We start from the raw sequence: 18,098 nt of genomic DNA on the forward strand, positions 1-18,098 counted from the left end.
TGAATACACAATGAGATTAATTCTGTAAATACTGAGCATAAAGTCTGATAACACGGAACAAGACTAAGCAGATTTAGAGAAAGAACCTGAAACCATTCCAAGTTCATTTACCAATCTTGAAAAAGTAGCTTCATGCAGTGGTTTTGTGAAGATATCTGCTAGTTGTTGATCTGTGGGAACAAAATGCAATTCCACTGTACCTTCATCCACATGTTCCCTGATGAAGTGGTACCTGATGCTGATGTGCTTTGTCATAGAGTGTTGAACTGGATTACCTGTCATAGCAATAGCACTTTGATTATCACAGTAAATAGGGATTTTGAAATATGTTAACCCATAATCCAGTAACTGATTCTTCATCCAAAGAATCTGTGCACAACAGCTTCCTGCAGCAATATACTCTGCTTCTGCAGTTGATGTGGAAATTGACTTTTGTTTCTTGCTGTACCAAGAAACCAATCTGCCTCCAAGAAATTGGCAGCTTCCACTTGTGCTTTTCCTGTCAATTTTGAAACCTACAAAATCTGCATCTGAGTAACCTATTAGCTTAAAATCTGATTCTCTAGGATACCATAATCCCAGAGCAGCTGTTCCTTTAAGATACTTAAAGATTCTTTTTACAGCTGTTAAGTGAGGTTCTCTTGTATCTGCTTGAAATCTTGCACAAAGACAGGTAGCATACATGATATCAGGTCTATTAGCAGTTAGATAAAGTAAAGAGCCAATCATACCTCTGTAGTCAGTAATATCTACTGATTTACCGGTATCCTTATCCAGTTTTGTCGCAGTGGCCATTGGAGTGGATGCACTGGAACAATCTTGCATTCCAAATTTCTTCAGCAAGTTTCTGGTGTACTTGGTTTGACAAATAAAAGTGCCTTCCTCATTCTGCTTGACTTGAAGGCCTAGAAAATAGCTAAGTTCCCCCATCATACTCATCTGATATCTTGACTGCATTAGTTTGGCAAACTTTTTGCAAAGTTTGTCATTTGTAGATCCAAAAATGATATCATCAACATAAATCTGGACCAGAAGTAAGTCTTTTCCATGGTTGAGGTAGAACAGTGTTTTGTCTATTGTCCCTCTGTTGAATCCACTTTCCAGAAGAAACTGAGCTAAAGTCTCATACCATGCTCTAGGAGCTTGCTTAAGTCCATAAAGTGCTTTATCAAGCCTGTAGACATAATCTGGATGTTTGGTATCTACAAAACCTGGAGGTTGTTCAACATATACCTCCTCCTCCAATTCTCCATTGAGAAAAGCACTTTTCACATCCATTTGAAAGACAGTAAACTTTTTGTGAGCAGCATAAGCCAAGAATATCCTTATGGCTTCTAACCTAGCAACTGGTGCAAATGTTTCATCATAATCAATTCCCTCCTGTTGAGAATATCCTTTTACAACCAGCCTTGCCTTATTCCTTGTAATTATGCCATCACTGTCAGTTTTGTTTCTGAATACCCACTTTGTACCAACAACAGATCTATTCTTTGGTCTTGGCACTAGGGTCCAGACTTTGTTTCTTTCAAATTCATTCAACTCTTCCTGCATTGCTTGCACCCAATCAGCATCTTGAAGAGCTTCTTCCACTTTCTTTGGCTCAGTCTGAGAGAGAAAAGAATTGTAAAGACATTCATTTGAAGTACCTGTTCTAGTTCTGACACATGCATCAGGATTTCCAATTATCAAATTAGGTGTATATGATTTTATCCACTTCCTTGCAGATGGAAGGTTTTCTCTAGAACTGGATGCTCCCCCATGATCCATGTTATTTTCATTTTCATTTTCTGATGCTCCCCCTGAAACTATGCTCTCTGAGTTGGATTCTTCAGTATTTAGATTTTCAGCACTATCAGAACTTGGCTTATCAGAACTTGACGAATCAGAACTTGAAGAGCCAGATGCATGTTCTGATGTTTCTTGAGATGTGGTAGGATCTTGAGTATGCTCCCCCTGCATAGGTGCATCTTCCTTTGATGTAGTCTCCACAGTTTCAATAACATCAGAGTTTAATCCATCAGAGTTTACAGTATCAGGACTTAGACTGTCAGGATTTTCTGTATCAGAATTTGAGGCTTCATTTTCAAATCTCAGCTGATCATGGTCAATGAAATCTTCAAGACCGATAATCTTTTTGTCATCAAAAGAGACATTGATAGATTCCATGACCACTTTTGTTCTTAAATTATAGACTCTGAAGGCTTTTGTGGAAAGTGGATATCCAACAAAGATTCCTTCATCAGCTTTTAGATCAAACTTTGATAGCTGTTCAGGATGAGACTTGAGAACAAAACACTTGCATCCAAATACATGAAAATATTTCAGATTTGGCTTCTTTTTCTTCACCATCTCATATGGTGTTTTTCCATGCTTGTTAATGAGTGTTGCATTTTGAGTAAAACAAGCAGTCTGCACAGCTTTAGCCCAGAAATAGAAGCTTTGCTTATTCAAGCATTGTACGTGCAGTTTCAATGGGAGTTCTATTCTTCCTTTCAAAAACTCCATTTTGCTGTGGAGTTCCAGGAGCAGAAAATTCCTGCTTTATTCCATGGCTTTTGCAGAACTCTTCCATTATCAAATTCTTGAACTCAGTGCCATTATCACTCCTTAAAACTTTCACAGAGTCTTTGACCATTTTATCCAGATGTTTGATATGATCAATCAAGGTTGATGCAGTTTCACTTTTTGTATGCAAGTAATACACCCATGTGTATCTGGTGAACTCATCCACTATGACCAACGCATACTTCTTCTTTGCAATAGACATGACATTTACTGGACCAAATAGATCAACATATAGAAGATGATAAGGCTCAAGAATTGATGATACAATCTTGCTCTTGAATGAAAATTTTCTTTGTTTGGCTTTCTGACATGAATCACAAAGACCATCAGGAGCAAATACTGTGTTTGGCAATCCTCTCACAAGATCTTTCTTGACCAGTTCATTTATATTGTAGAAATTTAAATGAGAGAGTTTCTTATGCCAATTCCAGCTTTCTTCAATTGATGCTCTACTCATCAGACAGATTGCAGAACCATCAGTACTTGTTGAAAGCTTAGCTTCATAAATGTTACCACGCCTGTATCCTTTCAGAACAACTTTGCCTTTAGATTTACTCACAATTTCACAGTGTTCTTCAAAGAAATCATGTCTGTTACAGATTTGACTTATACTCAGTAGGTTATGTTTAAGTCCTGAGACTAGAGCTACTTGTTTAATTATGACATTTCCAAGATTGATATTGCCATATCCCAATATTTTTCCAATGTTGCCATCTCCATAAGAAACACTTGGGCCAGCTTTCTCCACAAAGTCTGATAGCAGGGCCTTATTTCCAGTCATATGTCCTGAACATCCACTGTCCAGAACTAGAATATTTTTCCTGTTGCCCTGCAATCACAAAGACCACTAATTATTAATTTTAAGGACCCAGACTTGCTTGGATCCTTTGGCCTTATTAAGTTTGTTAACATTTGCAGCGGATTTAGCATCAGAGTTTATGCTAACATTTTTCTTATCAGAACTTACACTATCAGACTTTGAATCAGAATTTACACTAGAAGGAACAATGGAAACTTTCTTCAAAGAAGGTTTTATTTGATAATAATCATAGTACAAACTATGATATTCCTTACAAGTATAAATGGAATGCCATAAATTACCACAATGAAAACAAGGATTTTGTGGTTTGTATCTAACAGACTGACTCTTAACTCCTGACTTTGAAGGTAAGGAGTTAATATTCTTATTCTTCCTGCAAAAAGAAGCCAGATGGTTAGAACTTCCACAGTTATGACATGTTTTCCTAGAAGCATCAGGGACAGGTTTATAATTATTGCTTTTATTCACACCTTCCTTTCCATTCCTATTTTTCCTAGGTGATTTTACCTTGTTTGCATTCTTGACATCTTTCAGCTTATGCTTAAGCTGCTTCTTTGTCATTAAGCCTATGTTCACTTCAACTGTCTTTTCCTATTTTAGTTTGTCAGAAGTTAATTTCTTTGTAACTTCTGATTTTTCATTTTCAGACTTTACAGTTACAAACTTAACAGGTTTTAACTTTGGCTTTTGCTTATCAACAGACTTAATTTCTTCAGTTCCTTTATCTTTCTTATCTTCTCCATAACCTAAGCCCTCTTTCCAGTTTCCACTACTTAACAAATTTTGAGTTGTTTTGCCAGAGTTAGTCCAAGTCCTGATAATCTCTCTTTCCTTTTCTAACTCAGTTTTTAGAGATTCATTTAATTTTAGCACTTCATTCCTAACATAAAAAGCATAATCTCTATCATTCTGAGTTTGATGGAACATGACTAACTCTTTTTCTAAGAAATCATTTCTTTTCTTAAATGCAAGATTTTCAGAAGTTAATCTTTCACATGTTAAAGTTTGATCTCTATAACTAACAAACATGGTTTTAAGATATCTTCTCAACTCATTAATATCATCAGTATGAAAAGCATAAGTAGTCTGAGGTACCTTTGTTTCAGCAGCTTCAGAACTGCTCTCAGCACTTTCTTTATCAGCATTTGCCATCAATGCATAGTTTTCCTCACTTTCAGAGTCTGAGGTGTCTGTCCAGCTTTTCTGCTTTGTGACAAGAGCCTTGCCTTTGTCACCCTTTACCTTCTTGCAGTCAGGAGATATGTGGCCTTTCTCACCACAGTTATAGCATTTAACATTGGTGTAATCTCCTCTGTCAGACTTTCCTCCTCTGCCTTCAGATCTTCTGAAATTCTTCTTATCAGAACTTATGCCTTTCCTGGAAAACTTCTTTCCCTTCCTGAACTTCCTGTATGCGATCTTTGTGATTCCTTTCACCATAAGAGCACACAGCTTTATCATCTCCTCATCAGCATCAGTCTCAGGCAAGCTTTCAGAATCTGAGTCATCATCACTCTCAGAACTTGATGACTCAGTATCAGACTTTATGAAAAGAGCTTTACCCTTGTCTTTCTTTGAGGAAGCTGCTTTGGGGAATTCTTCTTCAGCCTTAAGAGCAACTGTCCTTGACTTTCCTCCTTTCCTCTTGCTTCTTTGTTCCATCTCCAGCTCATGAGTCTTGAGTATTCCATAGATTTCGTCAAGAGTTGTTTCATCAAGATTGTAGTTGTCTCTTATTGTCGTTGTCTTCAAATCCCAGCATTCAGGAAGAGCTAACAGGAACTTTAGGTTTGAATCTTCAAGATAATACTCTTTATCAACCAATGACAAATCATTCAAAAGTTTGACAAATCTATCATATAAATCATTCAATGACTCATTAGTCTTTGAGTCAAAGTGTTCATACTCTTGAGTGAGTATTGTCTTCCTGTTCTTCTTAATTGTGTCAGTTCCCTGACACCTTGTTTCCAGAGCATCCCATATCTCCTTAGCAGTCTTGCAGTTGATTACCCTGTTTGACATTACATTATCAATGGCGCTATGCAGTAAGTGTCGTACCTTAGCATCCTTAGCAATTGATGTTATGTCTTCAGCAGTATAATCACTCTTATCTTTTGGTACGGTCTTTGCTGCTTCACCTGCAACTGCAACATCAAGCTTGGTTGGTTTGTGAGGGCCTTCCTTGATTCTATCAAGGTATTCTGGATCTGTTGCTTCCAGGAACATGGTCATCCTTACCTTCCATATGGGATATTCAGATGGTCTCAGTATGGGAACTCTGATGGTCTCATACCGACTCTGAATTTGTGTCTTTGGTGATTCCTCAATTTTGGTAGGCTTAGTTGGAGTTTCTGTGTCCGACATGATTGTGTTTGGATCTTTAACTGTATGTATGTTAACAGAAAGGCTCTGATACCAATTGTTAGGTCACACACACACTGTAGAGGGGGTGAATACAGTGTATAGTACACTCAAATCGAACTTTAATAACTTAAGTAACAGAAAACAAACTTTATTGAAACAATAAACTCTGTTAAAGTATGGAACTGTTACCTCTCAGTGATGAACAAATATCACGAGAGCTGCTAGGGTTACAATGAATAATCTTCTCTAATAATGATAACACTTATAGTGTAAACCCTATGTCTGTGTTTATATACTACACAGTTACAAGATAATCGCTAATTGATATGGAATATAATTCTACTTCCTAAAATATATCAATCAGATATCTTTTCTTCCAAGTATTCCATTATTTACGGAATTCCTTCTTCATGCATATCTCTTCTTATGTTTATCTTGATCTTCTTTCCTTTAATCAGCTACTGTCCTTATCTGATTGTCCTTCAGCACTTAAGTTCTGATATCTATCTTCTGATGATTATCTCCTAATAACATAAGTACTGATATCCTTAAGTCCTGACTTCCAGTATAAGTACTGATCAACAGTTAAGTATTGATTTATCCTGTTCAAGGAAGATCTGAAAGCTAAACATAAAACATATTAGCCATGACATTATCAAATATATCTAACACCATACGAAGCAAGTTCAACAACCCTATTTTTTTGTCGAAATTAAGCCTCCCCGGATTATTTTCCGGTCACCGGATTCTGCAATTCAGCCGGCGTGTTCTTCAGTATTTGGGTGACCCGTTCGGGTCAATTGTGACCCGGGGTTTGACCCGGTTTTGATTCATTTTGCTTCAAAAACCTTTCTGAAATGTTGTTCTTATAGTTTAGCCCCTGAAAGTTTCTATACTTTGCAAATTTCAGACCTCTGTTTCAAGAATTTTCGAAAATTGGATTTCTTTTATAAAATTTATTTCAGAAATTGTTTTTAATTTCCAAAAATTCCAAAAACCATTATTTTAATTCTGAAATTCATTTTTAATTCAAAAATTAATCTAGTTTAGTTTATTAATTAATTTTAATTAGTTTTTAATTACTTTAATTAATTGAATAATTTAATATTAATTGATTAATTAATTAATTAATTAATAATTGATTTTAATTGATTTAATAATTAGATTTAATTATTTATTTAAATTTAAAAATTCTGAAAAATAGTTTCGAGCTTCAAAATATTATTTTAAATTATTTTCAAGGCTCAATAATTATTATAAAATTATTTTAAAGTCATATCCGAATGTTTGAACCCTGTTATTTAATTATAAAATGATTCGGAGACCCGTTTTAATTCCGAAAAATGTTAAAAAATTTGTATTAAATATCTGGAAAATTATTTTAACCCCGAATCTTCTTCGAAAAATTATTTTGATCGAATATCCTTTATGGTATGTGTTACGTGCTATCTGATTGACGTGTTATATGCCTATGTGGTTATTGTTTGACTATTTTAGTCATAACTTCTAATCCGTAAACCGGATTTGGGTAAAACGAAGGGTAGATTGAGTATTGATAGATACTTGTGATGCCTAGCAGAGTAAACGAGGCATAAAAAAGAAAGTCAATGATTAGTAAATAGAACTGGAGTATAGAAAAAGAAAGAAAATGATCGATGAGTAGAAGCAAGGCATAGAAAAAGAAGAAAAGTGATGGAAAAGTAAAATTGTTAGATTGTACAAGTAAAGTTGGAAATCATCGGTGATAAGGCAAGTACTTCTGAACCTTTCTTCAAGATATATTATAAATCTTTTCAAACTCTCTCATAACATGTTGCTATTAATCAAAATAACTCTTGGTTTATATTGCAAGCGCTTCGAACTATTCAACCTTGAACCCTGATTCTTATTGATCTTGAGCCATAAGCCGTATTTTTCATAAACCATTGATTGTTGAATTCTCATATATGAGCCAAACATATACGTTACTACTCCACAAATACATATCTACAATATACTGATTTCTGATACTGAATTGGTTGACATACCAACCCTTATTACTTGTTTAACAGAAGACCAATCCTTGGAACCCTTGAACCCTTGGTCTTCTACTTTTTGATTCTTTCCTTGATTGAAAGCCAATCTTTTTGAATTCCTTTTTATACCTTCATGGTATTGTGAATCACCCTATGCTTCAAGATAAATGTTGTTTATGTTTCAGCTTATTGAATTACATTGGTTATCATATTGAATTGTTTTAGAATTAGATGGTTTTATAAATATGGACCAGATTCATGGTCGGACCAGATTCATGGTCGAACCAGATTCATGGTCGGACCAGATTTGTGGTCATAATAGGCCAACGCGTGCCTTTGATCCAGTATATAGAGCAAATCTGGGAGCCTTACTCGGGGTTAGTGCGTGACTGATCACCAGCCTAACCTTGGTTTTTAAAATGAAAAGTGAATATTCAATTCTAATCAGTGCTCATTCAGAAACTTGATTCTTCTAAATCATTTTAATTGGTCATTGTTTAACCTCAATTGTTGTTATTATGACTTGTTGAGCTAGTTAGCTCACTCTTGCAAACCTTTTTATGTTTTTAATAGTTGAAAAGGAAATTTGTTGGTAACGAGGATTCTTAGTCCGGTGTGCGAGCTAGGATTCCAGGTTAAGTTGGATCGAGCTAGCAGGAGCTTTATATTGTAGTTGAGTTATGCAAGATTGTAATAACAATGTCATTATCAATGGTAAGTTGAACTAGTTGGGATTTGGTGCGATGTAATAAAAGTTAAGGTTGTGGCTTGTTTTCATACTTTAACCTGTTGTGATCCGTGGTTGTGTAAAGAAGTGTCAATGCATATAATATTTTATATACAGGTTTATATATTGTGTGTATGTTGTGAGCCCCAAACTTCTAACCTGGGTTTGGAGGGCGTTACAATGCTTCTGTTTGTGAGGACGCACCCTCAAGTGCAAGAATGGAAGTGGAAGACCCCCGGGATATTAATTTCGATCTGGATCCTAGGATCCCTATGCCTGCTGAGAAAATAGGACCAGCTGAGGACACGATATTTGTTCCAGTTGATAAGGATAATCCAAGCAAGATTATGAAAGTATGATCTCAGTTAAGTTATGAGATGAGAGATAGGCTCACCCATTTTTTGATAAATAATCTCGATGTATGTGCATGGAGTCATTCAGACATGGTTGGAATTGACCCAAGAGTAATGTGTCATCGATTGAACATCTTCCCTACTGCACGGGCATGCGATAAAAGCATCGCCCAGTGAGCGGAGAGAGGGCAATAATATTAAAAGAAAAGGTAGATCGACTGTTAGAAGTTGAAATAATCAAGGAATCTTTCTACCCCGAATGGCTCGCAATTCCGGTGCTTGTGAAAAAACAAAATGGAAAGTGGAGGACGTGTGTAGACTTCACAGATCTTAACAAAGCTTTCTCGAAGGATAGTTTCCCGCTCCCACAGATTGATCAGTTGGTTGATACAACAGCGGGGCACGCCCTGTTGAGCTTCATGGATGCGTACTCCGGTTATAATCAAATTCTAATATACGGCCCCGATCAGGAGCATACTTGCTTCATCACTGATAGAGTATTATATTGCTATATAGGGATGTCATTCGGGTTGATCAATGCTGGCGCGACTTACCAGCGGTTGGTGAACATGATGTTTAAAAATCAGATCGGAAGAACAATGGAGGTATATGTTGATGACATGCTGGTCAAATCAAAGGAAGAAAATGACCATGTCAAGCATGTAATGGAGATGTTTAATATCCTAAGGAGATTTCACATAAAGTTGAACCCGCAGAAGTGTGTATTCGGCGTTGAGTTGGGCAAATTTCTTGGATTCATTATCAATCATAGGGAATTGAAGCTAACCCTTCCAAGATCAAGGCCCTGCTGGATATGAAGTCTCCCACAAGTGTAAAGCAAGTGCAGAGCTTAATTGAAAGAATCGCTGCATTGAACTGATTTATATCTAGATTATTTGACAGATGCAAGGAATTCTTTAAGGCGTTTAAAGTGGAAGGGAAGTACTTCGTGTGGACACCAAAATGTGAGGAAGCTTTCAGGAAGATCAAGGAACAAGCGGGGAACCCTGCCATGTTGTCAAAACCATTGGATGAAGAGTCTCTAATTCTATACCTTGCAGTTTTGGAGTACTCAATTAGCGCGGTACTAGTGAGAGAAGAGGATGTGCAGCAATCACCAGCATATTATGTGAGTAAGCAGCTGCACAATGATGAGACTCGATATACCAGCATGAAAAAGTTGGTTTATGCCTTAATCTTTGCATCAAGGAAGCTGCGCCCGTATTTCAAGCTCATAGAATTGAAGTCCGTACAACATATCCTCTGCGGAAAGTCCTTCACAAACCAGAATCGTCGGGGAAGATGTTGAAATGGGTTGTGGAGTTGGGACAGTTTGACTGGGAATACACGCCTCGCACAACAATCATAGGGAAAGCCCTACCTGATTTCTTACTAGAATTTGATTCTCAAATTGATGGTAAGGCTCTAGTTGTGTTGCATCCGTCTCATCCTGAAGGAGTTTTAGAAGAGTTTCAACATCCATGGTGGGTTTTGCATATGGATGGAGTAGTTAACAATGGAGAAGCAGGCGCGGGCATAGTGCTTGTATCTCCGGAAGGCCATCATTTGATGAGCGTGATTCAGTTTAAGTTCTATGCTACGAATAATGATGCAGAATATGAAGCACTGATTAATGGCCTAAAGATCGCTTTGGAAATGGGAGTGCGGAATCTAATTTCAAAGAATGATTCAGAGTTGGTGGTGAACCAAGTGAATGGGGGGTTTCAAGCTCGAGGACCGCGAACATAATTGTATTTGAGGTGCACGCAGTGCCTGATTGGAAGGTTCAAGGAGGTTAGATTGGAATATGTACCACATAAAAAGAACAGCAATGTGGATGCTCTGAAAAAATGGGATCCCAGCAGGAGGCCGTGTTGTTGGGATCTATACCCTTAGAAATCCAGGAGATCCCTAGTATCTCAGAAGTAGAGGTGATGCAAGTAGATGAGGCTCCCAAGGAAACATATATGACGCCTATTCTTGCCTATATTCACAAGAGAATCTCCCTTAGGATAAATTTAAGGCTCGACGACTCCGCTATCAGGCTGCGAGGTATGTGGTGTATGATGAAATTTTATATAAAAGAGGCTTCAATCAACCGCTGCTTAGATGTGTCGGCGAAGAAGAGGGAAATTACATATTGAGGGAAGTACATGAAGGAATTTGTGGTAATTACTCGGGGGGTAACTCATTGGCAATGAAGGTTCTACGCCAAGGTTATTATTGGCCTACGATGAAGGAGGATGCTATGAACTTCTTTAGAGCATGCAATCGCTGTCAACGCTTTGCAAATTACTCATCCATGCCAGCAACACTCTTGACATCTATGGTGAGTCCATGGCCATTTTCCATGTGGGAGATTGATCTTATTGAAGAAATATTGAAGGCTAAAGGAGATGTCAAGTATGTAGTGGTTGTGGTTGATTACTTTACTAAGTGGGCAGAGGCTATGTCGCTGGTAACTCACTGTGAAGAAAATCAAAGACTTTGTCTTCAACTCCATTGTGTGTAGGTTCAGGATACCTTATAATCTCGTCTCTGATAATGGAAAGAAGTTTCATAGCAAGGAGTTACGACAGCTGTGTGAGGATTTGAAGATTAAGAAGAAATTCTCGGTAGTCTATCATCCGCAGAGTAATGGACAAATAGAGGTTGTCGATAAAATAATAAAGCATACCCTCAAGACCAAGCTGGAGGAATGCAAAGAAAATTGGCCCAAAAAACTACCAAAAGTGTTGTGGTCTTACAACACTACTCCAAGATCTACTACGGGAGAATCTCCATTTATGCTCACTTACGGGTACGAGGCTATGGTTCTCGTGGAAGTTGGTTTAGGATTGCTTCATAGAGATCATTACGTGAAGGAAGATGTAGAAATTAACCAGAGACTTCACTTGGATCTTTTAGAAGAGACAAGGGAGAATTCCCAGTTAAGGCTCGTGACATATCAGCAGCGTACCGCAAGGTACTACAACAAGAAAGTAAAGAGACAGCTGCTGAGGGTAGGAGATCTGGTGCTCAAGAAGGTGATGCCAAACACAAAGAATCCCCAGCATGGAGTGTTTGAAGCTAATTGGGAAGGACCATATAAAATTAAAGTAATCTTGTGGAAGGGGAATTATCACCTTGAAGACTTGGAAGGGAAGTTGGTTCTGCGAGCATGAAATGTGGAGCATCTCCGAAAGTATTATCGGTAAGGCGCGGCTTTGGCCCCTTACATATTATGTTTACATTTTCAGTTGGTATAAGTAGGGTTGTGCCCGAATCATAGACTAGAAGCAATAAAATTCCTCCTAGACTAGGGGGTAGTGCATGTACTATCTACCTTAGAACTAGTTGAAAGATCGTATTTTTAAATAAATTCTCCACATAGCATAGTAGCCGTGGGACCGGTGCACTTCTAATACTGGAGCACATTATTAATAAAGACATTGAAAATTTTCTCAAAATTTGTCAATTGTTGATTGATAGATTTCATTATAAGATAGAGTATTCAAAACATATATGACGTGCCCTCATGCAAAGACGCGTCCTAGAAACAGAGTTATCATAACTTACATAAAAAGCATTATGACGCGCGTCATGCTTAGGACGCGCTCTCATATCCTTTATGATATTGATGATAGTTTACTATTATCCTCTTAATATTTTAAACTAAGGATTATGTTGTAAGGAAAATTAAGGTAAACACGGATGCAAGTGAAATGAGGACACGTTCTCATTAGGAAAAATGTCCTAGAAGTGGACTCAAACGAAAGGAGACGCGTCTTGAGCTAAGGACGCGCCCATTACATGACTTATTGAATAAAATTATGAAAAAAGATAACCAAGAAAGCAAAATATGCATAAAAATAATTCAAGGTATAAAACCTTGGAAAGGCACCAGAAAATACAATCCATAAATAACAAGTCAAAAGATTACAAACTGCAAGGCTTAAAGGGACCTACACCCTTAAGTTCAAATTTTTTTATTAATAACATAAGATGCGTCCTAAGCAGGGGGCGCGTCATGTAGTTTGTCTTTATCTTTTGGAGAAAAAGGTGGAGGCTCAGCTTGATGTGGAGAAGGCACAGAAGACGCGCCATCCTCTTCCAAGCCTAGGATGATGCTTTTGCTCTTAATGGAATCTGCAGCCCTGACTTTGAAATCATTCACCCATTTTTGGGTATCTTCATCAAATTTGAAAAAAGTGTATTTTGGGTCATTTTCTATAAACCCAGAGCACCATTCCCCGAAGCCGACTGCAAACCCATTATGGTACACCAGCTTCTTCTCTTCCTTCCAACCATGAACCCTTTCATCGTTCAAAAGGTCCAAATCCAGCTGCATTTTGGAGTTTGCAGCAACCACCTCATCAATAGCCTTCTCCATGGCAGTGACATGTCCATTAAGATGCGCCTTCTCCAATTGCAATTCAAGAATTTCTGCATCCTTTGTCTAGGAATGGAGGGTAATGCTTTTCTCCAGAGTTTTGATTTTGTCTTCAGCTTTGCTTTTGGCAGTGTCAGTGGCAGCAAGACACGCCCTCAGTCTGGAAGCCATGTTAGCACTTTGTCTTGCATGCAAATGAAGCTCAGTTACTGCTCTTATCATAGCTTACTCAGTTTTTTCCTCCATTATGAAGGTCCACCCCGTCACCTCTTCTTCGGAGAAAGCTCCAGAAGTGGACGCGCCCAAATATCTGAGGACGAATGATTGATCATCCGGAACAGTCTTCTGGCGCTTCGAGGGTGTGTCCTCCTAGTCTGGGATATCCACCAGAGTTGTATCTATGATTTTCGGACGAGGGGAAGGGACCACGGCGACTAGAGGATCCTTGGCTTTTGGATTAGTTTTTGCAGCACGATTGGTCCTCCCGGTTTTGAGTTTTATGGAGGCACCAATAGCAAATCCCTTGGGTAAAGAAACCATATCTGTAAAATAATATAGTAAAAATTAGTCCTGGATCCTCCCCGATAAGAGGACGCGCCTTGCTGAAAATAAACTTGTAGCAATATGAAAAGTGACATACATGCATATTATGACTGTGTGTAAACATCAAGCATTATAAGTAGAGAAGATTGGACGCGTCCTGGGTGATGTGACGCGCCCTATGTGAACTATGGGAACATATACGTTTATCAGACAAAATAAGGGCTACGTGTATAAATGCATGACGCGTCCTATTTATATGATTAAAAGGGAAACATAGGAAGCAAATTTGCAACAATGAATGGCATTATGAAATTTTGCAGAAAATAAAGGCATAAATATAACAGCTTTATGTGAACATCAAAATTACGCAAATCTCGAAAGACGCGTCTTGATGCTATAACGCATCTAAAGTAAATATATGGATTATGAAAGTATGTATGAATGTCTGAAAGAATTGTGCATGTAAATGTATGTCGCGTCATAGCACCTATGATGAGTCCTATTGCTAAGTGGCATTTATGTTACTTAGAATGCTCTATTAAGGCTTGAAATGGTGTTTTGTACTAGAGTTATTTGTATATTTGATGTGTTTTTGTAGTGTTTTTGATGCTAAAAATGGTATTAGGAATGTGTCAAGAAGTTTGCTCATGAAAAAAGCCAACTCAAACCAGCAAGAAAATAAAAAGTAGAAGTTTTTCCAGAATGTTGGCGCGCCCGCGCTGTAGTTGCGCGCGGCCGCGCCAGGTTTATAGAAAGACAGCGGGCCCGCTCAGATGAAGCGCGCGGCCGCGCCAGGTTGGGATGGCAGAATTCTGTTTCTACTTGGTTTTATTATTTATTCAGTATAAAGACTATGTTTATTATACCATGTTTTCATCGGAACCCACGTTGATGATGAGTCCGACTATGGGCTAATCGTTATCGCGGGGTTATAGCGGATTTACTTATGGATTTCTTTAGTTAAATTGTTTCGATGCCTTAGTTTGTGGTGAATATATGATATCCTAGTATTGGTTGTGCTTATTCGTCTTATGACCGTCGCGAACTTATAAGATAACGTGTTAATCTCTATTGAAGCGAAAGTGAATTTAGGGGTTTAGAACTTGCCATGTTAGCATAGGTTCATGTATTTGATATGCATGATTCGTAGTTAATTTTAACCATCTTACTTGCCCTATGTAATCGTGATAGATAACTTGTGCATTAAACCATTATGTTCTCAAATTATATATACATATAGGGTCTCAATATAATTGGTGTCTATTCAGCTTTTATCTATTTTGTGGATGTCTAGTAGTAGGGTACTCATACAATGAAAGTTGGCGTTTACTAGTTTCGTGTCATCTGATTAGTGTCATCACCATTGCATGCTAAGGTTAAGAACAAAAAGGCTATTGAATGAAGTAGTAATGAAGTTAGAATCCCATATTTGTGTCATATAGTAATCAAATCCTTTTTAATCTTTTAGTTAATATTCTTAACATAATCTCTTAGTTAATCGTAGTTATAACAATCTCAAATTGTTAATCGTCTTAGCATTAAATAATAACCATATCATTGTTGCATAAGTACATTGATTAAAATTAACCTAAACCAGTCTCTGTGGGAACGAACTAGAAATAATTCTATATTACTTGCGATCGCGTATACTTGCGTGAATATTAGTGCTTGTTTTCATCTTAACAAGTTTTTGGCGCCGCTTCCAGGGACTCGGTGTTAATTTTTAGTTTATGTGTTTATCATTAGTGGTCGTTAAAGTTCATTGACTCGGACATTGTTACTTACTTATTTCCTTGTCGTGTTTCAGGTACTCTAGCGAGCGTGTATGCATACGCGTTCTCGGCCTCGTAAGAGAATACTGGATCAAGCTGAGGAAGAAGTTGTAGTAGCTAAGGAAGTTTTTGAAGAAGTTCTTGTCGAGGAAAAAGTTGAAGAAGAACCTCTTATTGCAATGGGAGAACCAGAAGCGAATACGAAGGCTTTGATGGATTACTCTCAACTGAAGATTAATGATATTCAGTCTAGCATTATCCGACCAGCCATCTCGGCTAACACCTTTGAGATCAAGTCGAGCACGATTCAGATAATATAGAACTCAGTTCAGTTTGGGGGTTCTCCGACAGAATACCCCAACATGCACATCAGAGATTTCATCGAGATCTGCGACACTTTCAAGTTCAATGTGAGGATCTTGCTCAAAAGTTCCTAACTAAATTTTTTCCTATGGCAAAGACTGTTGCAATCAGAAACGCACGTACTCAATTTGCTCAGCAATCTGGTGAATCTTTATGTGAGGCTTCAGATCGCTACAAAGAGATGCTTAGAAAGTGTCCTCATCATGGGATTCCTGACTGGATGAAGATCATTAATTACTTTTATAATGGACTGGGTGCTACTTCTAGACCCATGCTTGATGCAGCATCAGGAGGAGCTTTGTGGGCTAAAATCTATGATGAAGCTTAAGAATTGATTGAACTGATGGATGCTAATGAATACCGGAATCCTACTCAGAGACCACCTCAGGGCAAGGTAGCAGGAATTCTAGAAGTGGATGCAGCTACTGCTATAGCTGCTCAACTTAAGGCTTTGACGATGAAGGTCGATTTTTTGGCTAATTATGCAGTTAATCAGATCATTAGTGTCTGTGAGCTTTGTGCTGGTGCCGATGAGACGAAGCAGTTTGCTATTTCTAGTGAATCAGCTCAGTTCGTGAGCAACTTTCAGAGGTCGCAGCAGCTAGTTCCAGCTACTTATCATCCCAACAACCGCAATCATCCTAACTTCAGCTGGAACAATACTCTGAATACGGTCCAGCAGCCTTATCAGCAGTATGCAGCAAAATAATACAACCATCCTGGTTTTCAGCAACCGTAATATGTACCAAGACAACAACTTCAACTGCAACAATCTAATGAAAAATCTGAATTGGAGGAGTTGAGGCTCATATGCAAGAGCCAAGCGGTTTCTATGAAGACCTTGGAGAATCAAATTGGGCAAATTTCCAATGCCTTGCTAAATCATCAACCTGGTACACTCCCTAGTGACACTGAAGTAGCAGGAAAGAGGGAAGCTAACACTACAAGAAATTTACAATCAGACAATGGTTGACAGAAAACGGTTAAAAAAAACCGTCGTCCTAAAAAATCATACAACGGTGAATTGATTTTGCAGAAAAAACAGTTGTGTGAGCTCCAGAACAAACAACGGATATCCATTTTTTTAAATTGTTGTACAAGTTGTATCCTCTCATCGAGTCAGACAACAGTTTTTTAAATATAGTGTTGTTGTAGATCTTTAACACGATGATTACAAACCGTTGTAACTATGTTAACGTATAGGGATATAAGACAACGATTTTGACATTACATTGTGTAATTGAGGCAACGGTTTTTTAGAAAGGTTGTCCTCTAAACCATCAAACAACGGAATGAAACAGTTGTCTGAGGAATTTCAATGGGTACCACGTATTGAGGTGGTAGCACGTGATAGGTGGTAAATCATTCACAAGGATTGATGAGGTGGCGAAATGAGAGCCCTTCATTGATATGAGATTTGATATCGGCCGTTAGATCGGAAAATAGCCGAATTCTTATACAACGGTTTTATGTTAAAAGAAAAGTGTTGTCTTAGTTGGTCTCAAACAAGCTTTTAGATATTACGTTGTGTAATTCACACAACAGTTTTTAGAAGGGTTGTCTTAGAAACCTTCATACAACGGAATAAAACAGTTGCCTGAAATAGTTATTTTATAACTTCAATGGGCACCACCTGATGAGGTAGCACCCCATTATAGGCTGTAAACATTTTACTCAGATTGCTGAAGTGTCTGAGTGACAGCCCTTGATTAAAATGAGATTAGATATTAGCCGTTAAATTGAAAAAGGCTGATATGTTTACACAACAGTTTTATAATAAAAAAAAGCGTTGTCTTAGTTTATCTTTACACAATGGTGTTTCAAGAAAACCATTGTAAAAGTATTACTATATAAAATGAGATTCCCAATTTACAAGATTAATTTTTAAAATGATTTTTTCGACGATCCAACCGTACGTATGTTAAGATATATCAATTTTATTCATAAGAAAAAATTAGTAAAAAATTTGAAATTCATCTTGCATGTCAGGATTAGAAAAATCCAGTAAAAGTACCCCTCCTAAAAACGAGACTCGTTCCCGATTTACAAGATTAATTTTTAAAATGATTTTTTCGACAATCCAACCGTACGAATGTTAAGATATATAAATTTTAGTCATAAGAAAAAATTACTAAAAAATTTGAAATTCATCTTGCATGTCATGATTAGAAAAATCCAGTAAAAGTACCCCTCCTAACAACGAG

At 37.6% G+C, this 18,098-nt stretch overlaps 1 protein-coding gene and 1 non-coding gene across 2 annotated transcripts; one reads left to right on the forward strand and one right to left on the reverse strand.

The window, feature by feature from the left end:
• Positions 1–9,362: 9,362 nt before the first annotated feature.
• Positions 9,363–10,593, forward strand: LOC141680421 (uncharacterized). The gene is made up of 3 exons (XM_074486651.1): positions 9,363–9,562; positions 9,748–9,973; positions 10,054–10,593. Exons 1-3 carry the CDS (start codon positions 9,363–9,365, stop codon positions 10,591–10,593), a joined length of 966 nt encoding a protein of 321 aa, XP_074342752.1.
• A 5,404-nt stretch (positions 10,594–15,997) lies between these two features.
• LOC141681371 (small nucleolar RNA R71) lies at positions 15,998–16,104 on the reverse strand. Its single transcript, XR_012558811.1, has one exon. It is a non-coding gene; the product is annotated as a small nucleolar RNA R71 (small nucleolar RNA).
• Positions 16,105–18,098: the final 1,994 nt, after the last annotated feature.

Source organism: Apium graveolens, chromosome 8 (genome assembly GCF_009905375.1).
Source record: "Apium graveolens cultivar Ventura chromosome 8, ASM990537v1, whole genome shotgun sequence".
In the NCBI taxonomy this organism is placed as follows: domain Eukaryota; kingdom Viridiplantae; phylum Streptophyta; class Magnoliopsida; order Apiales; family Apiaceae; genus Apium; species Apium graveolens.

Bases quoted from the DNA above. Each gene is read 5' to 3' on its own strand.
- LOC141680421 (XM_074486651.1), top strand. From the start codon at position 9,363: ATGTCATTCGGGTTGATCAATGCTGGCGCGACTTACCAGCGGTTGGTG. The intron at 9,563-9,747 runs GTGTGTATTCGG...ATTATTTGACAG, and splicing joins ATAAAGTTGAACCCGCAGAA to ATGCAAGGAATTCTTTAAGG. The intron at 9,974-10,053 runs GTGAGTAAGCAG...CTTTGCATCAAG, and splicing joins AGCAATCACCAGCATATTAT to GAAGCTGCGCCCGTATTTCA.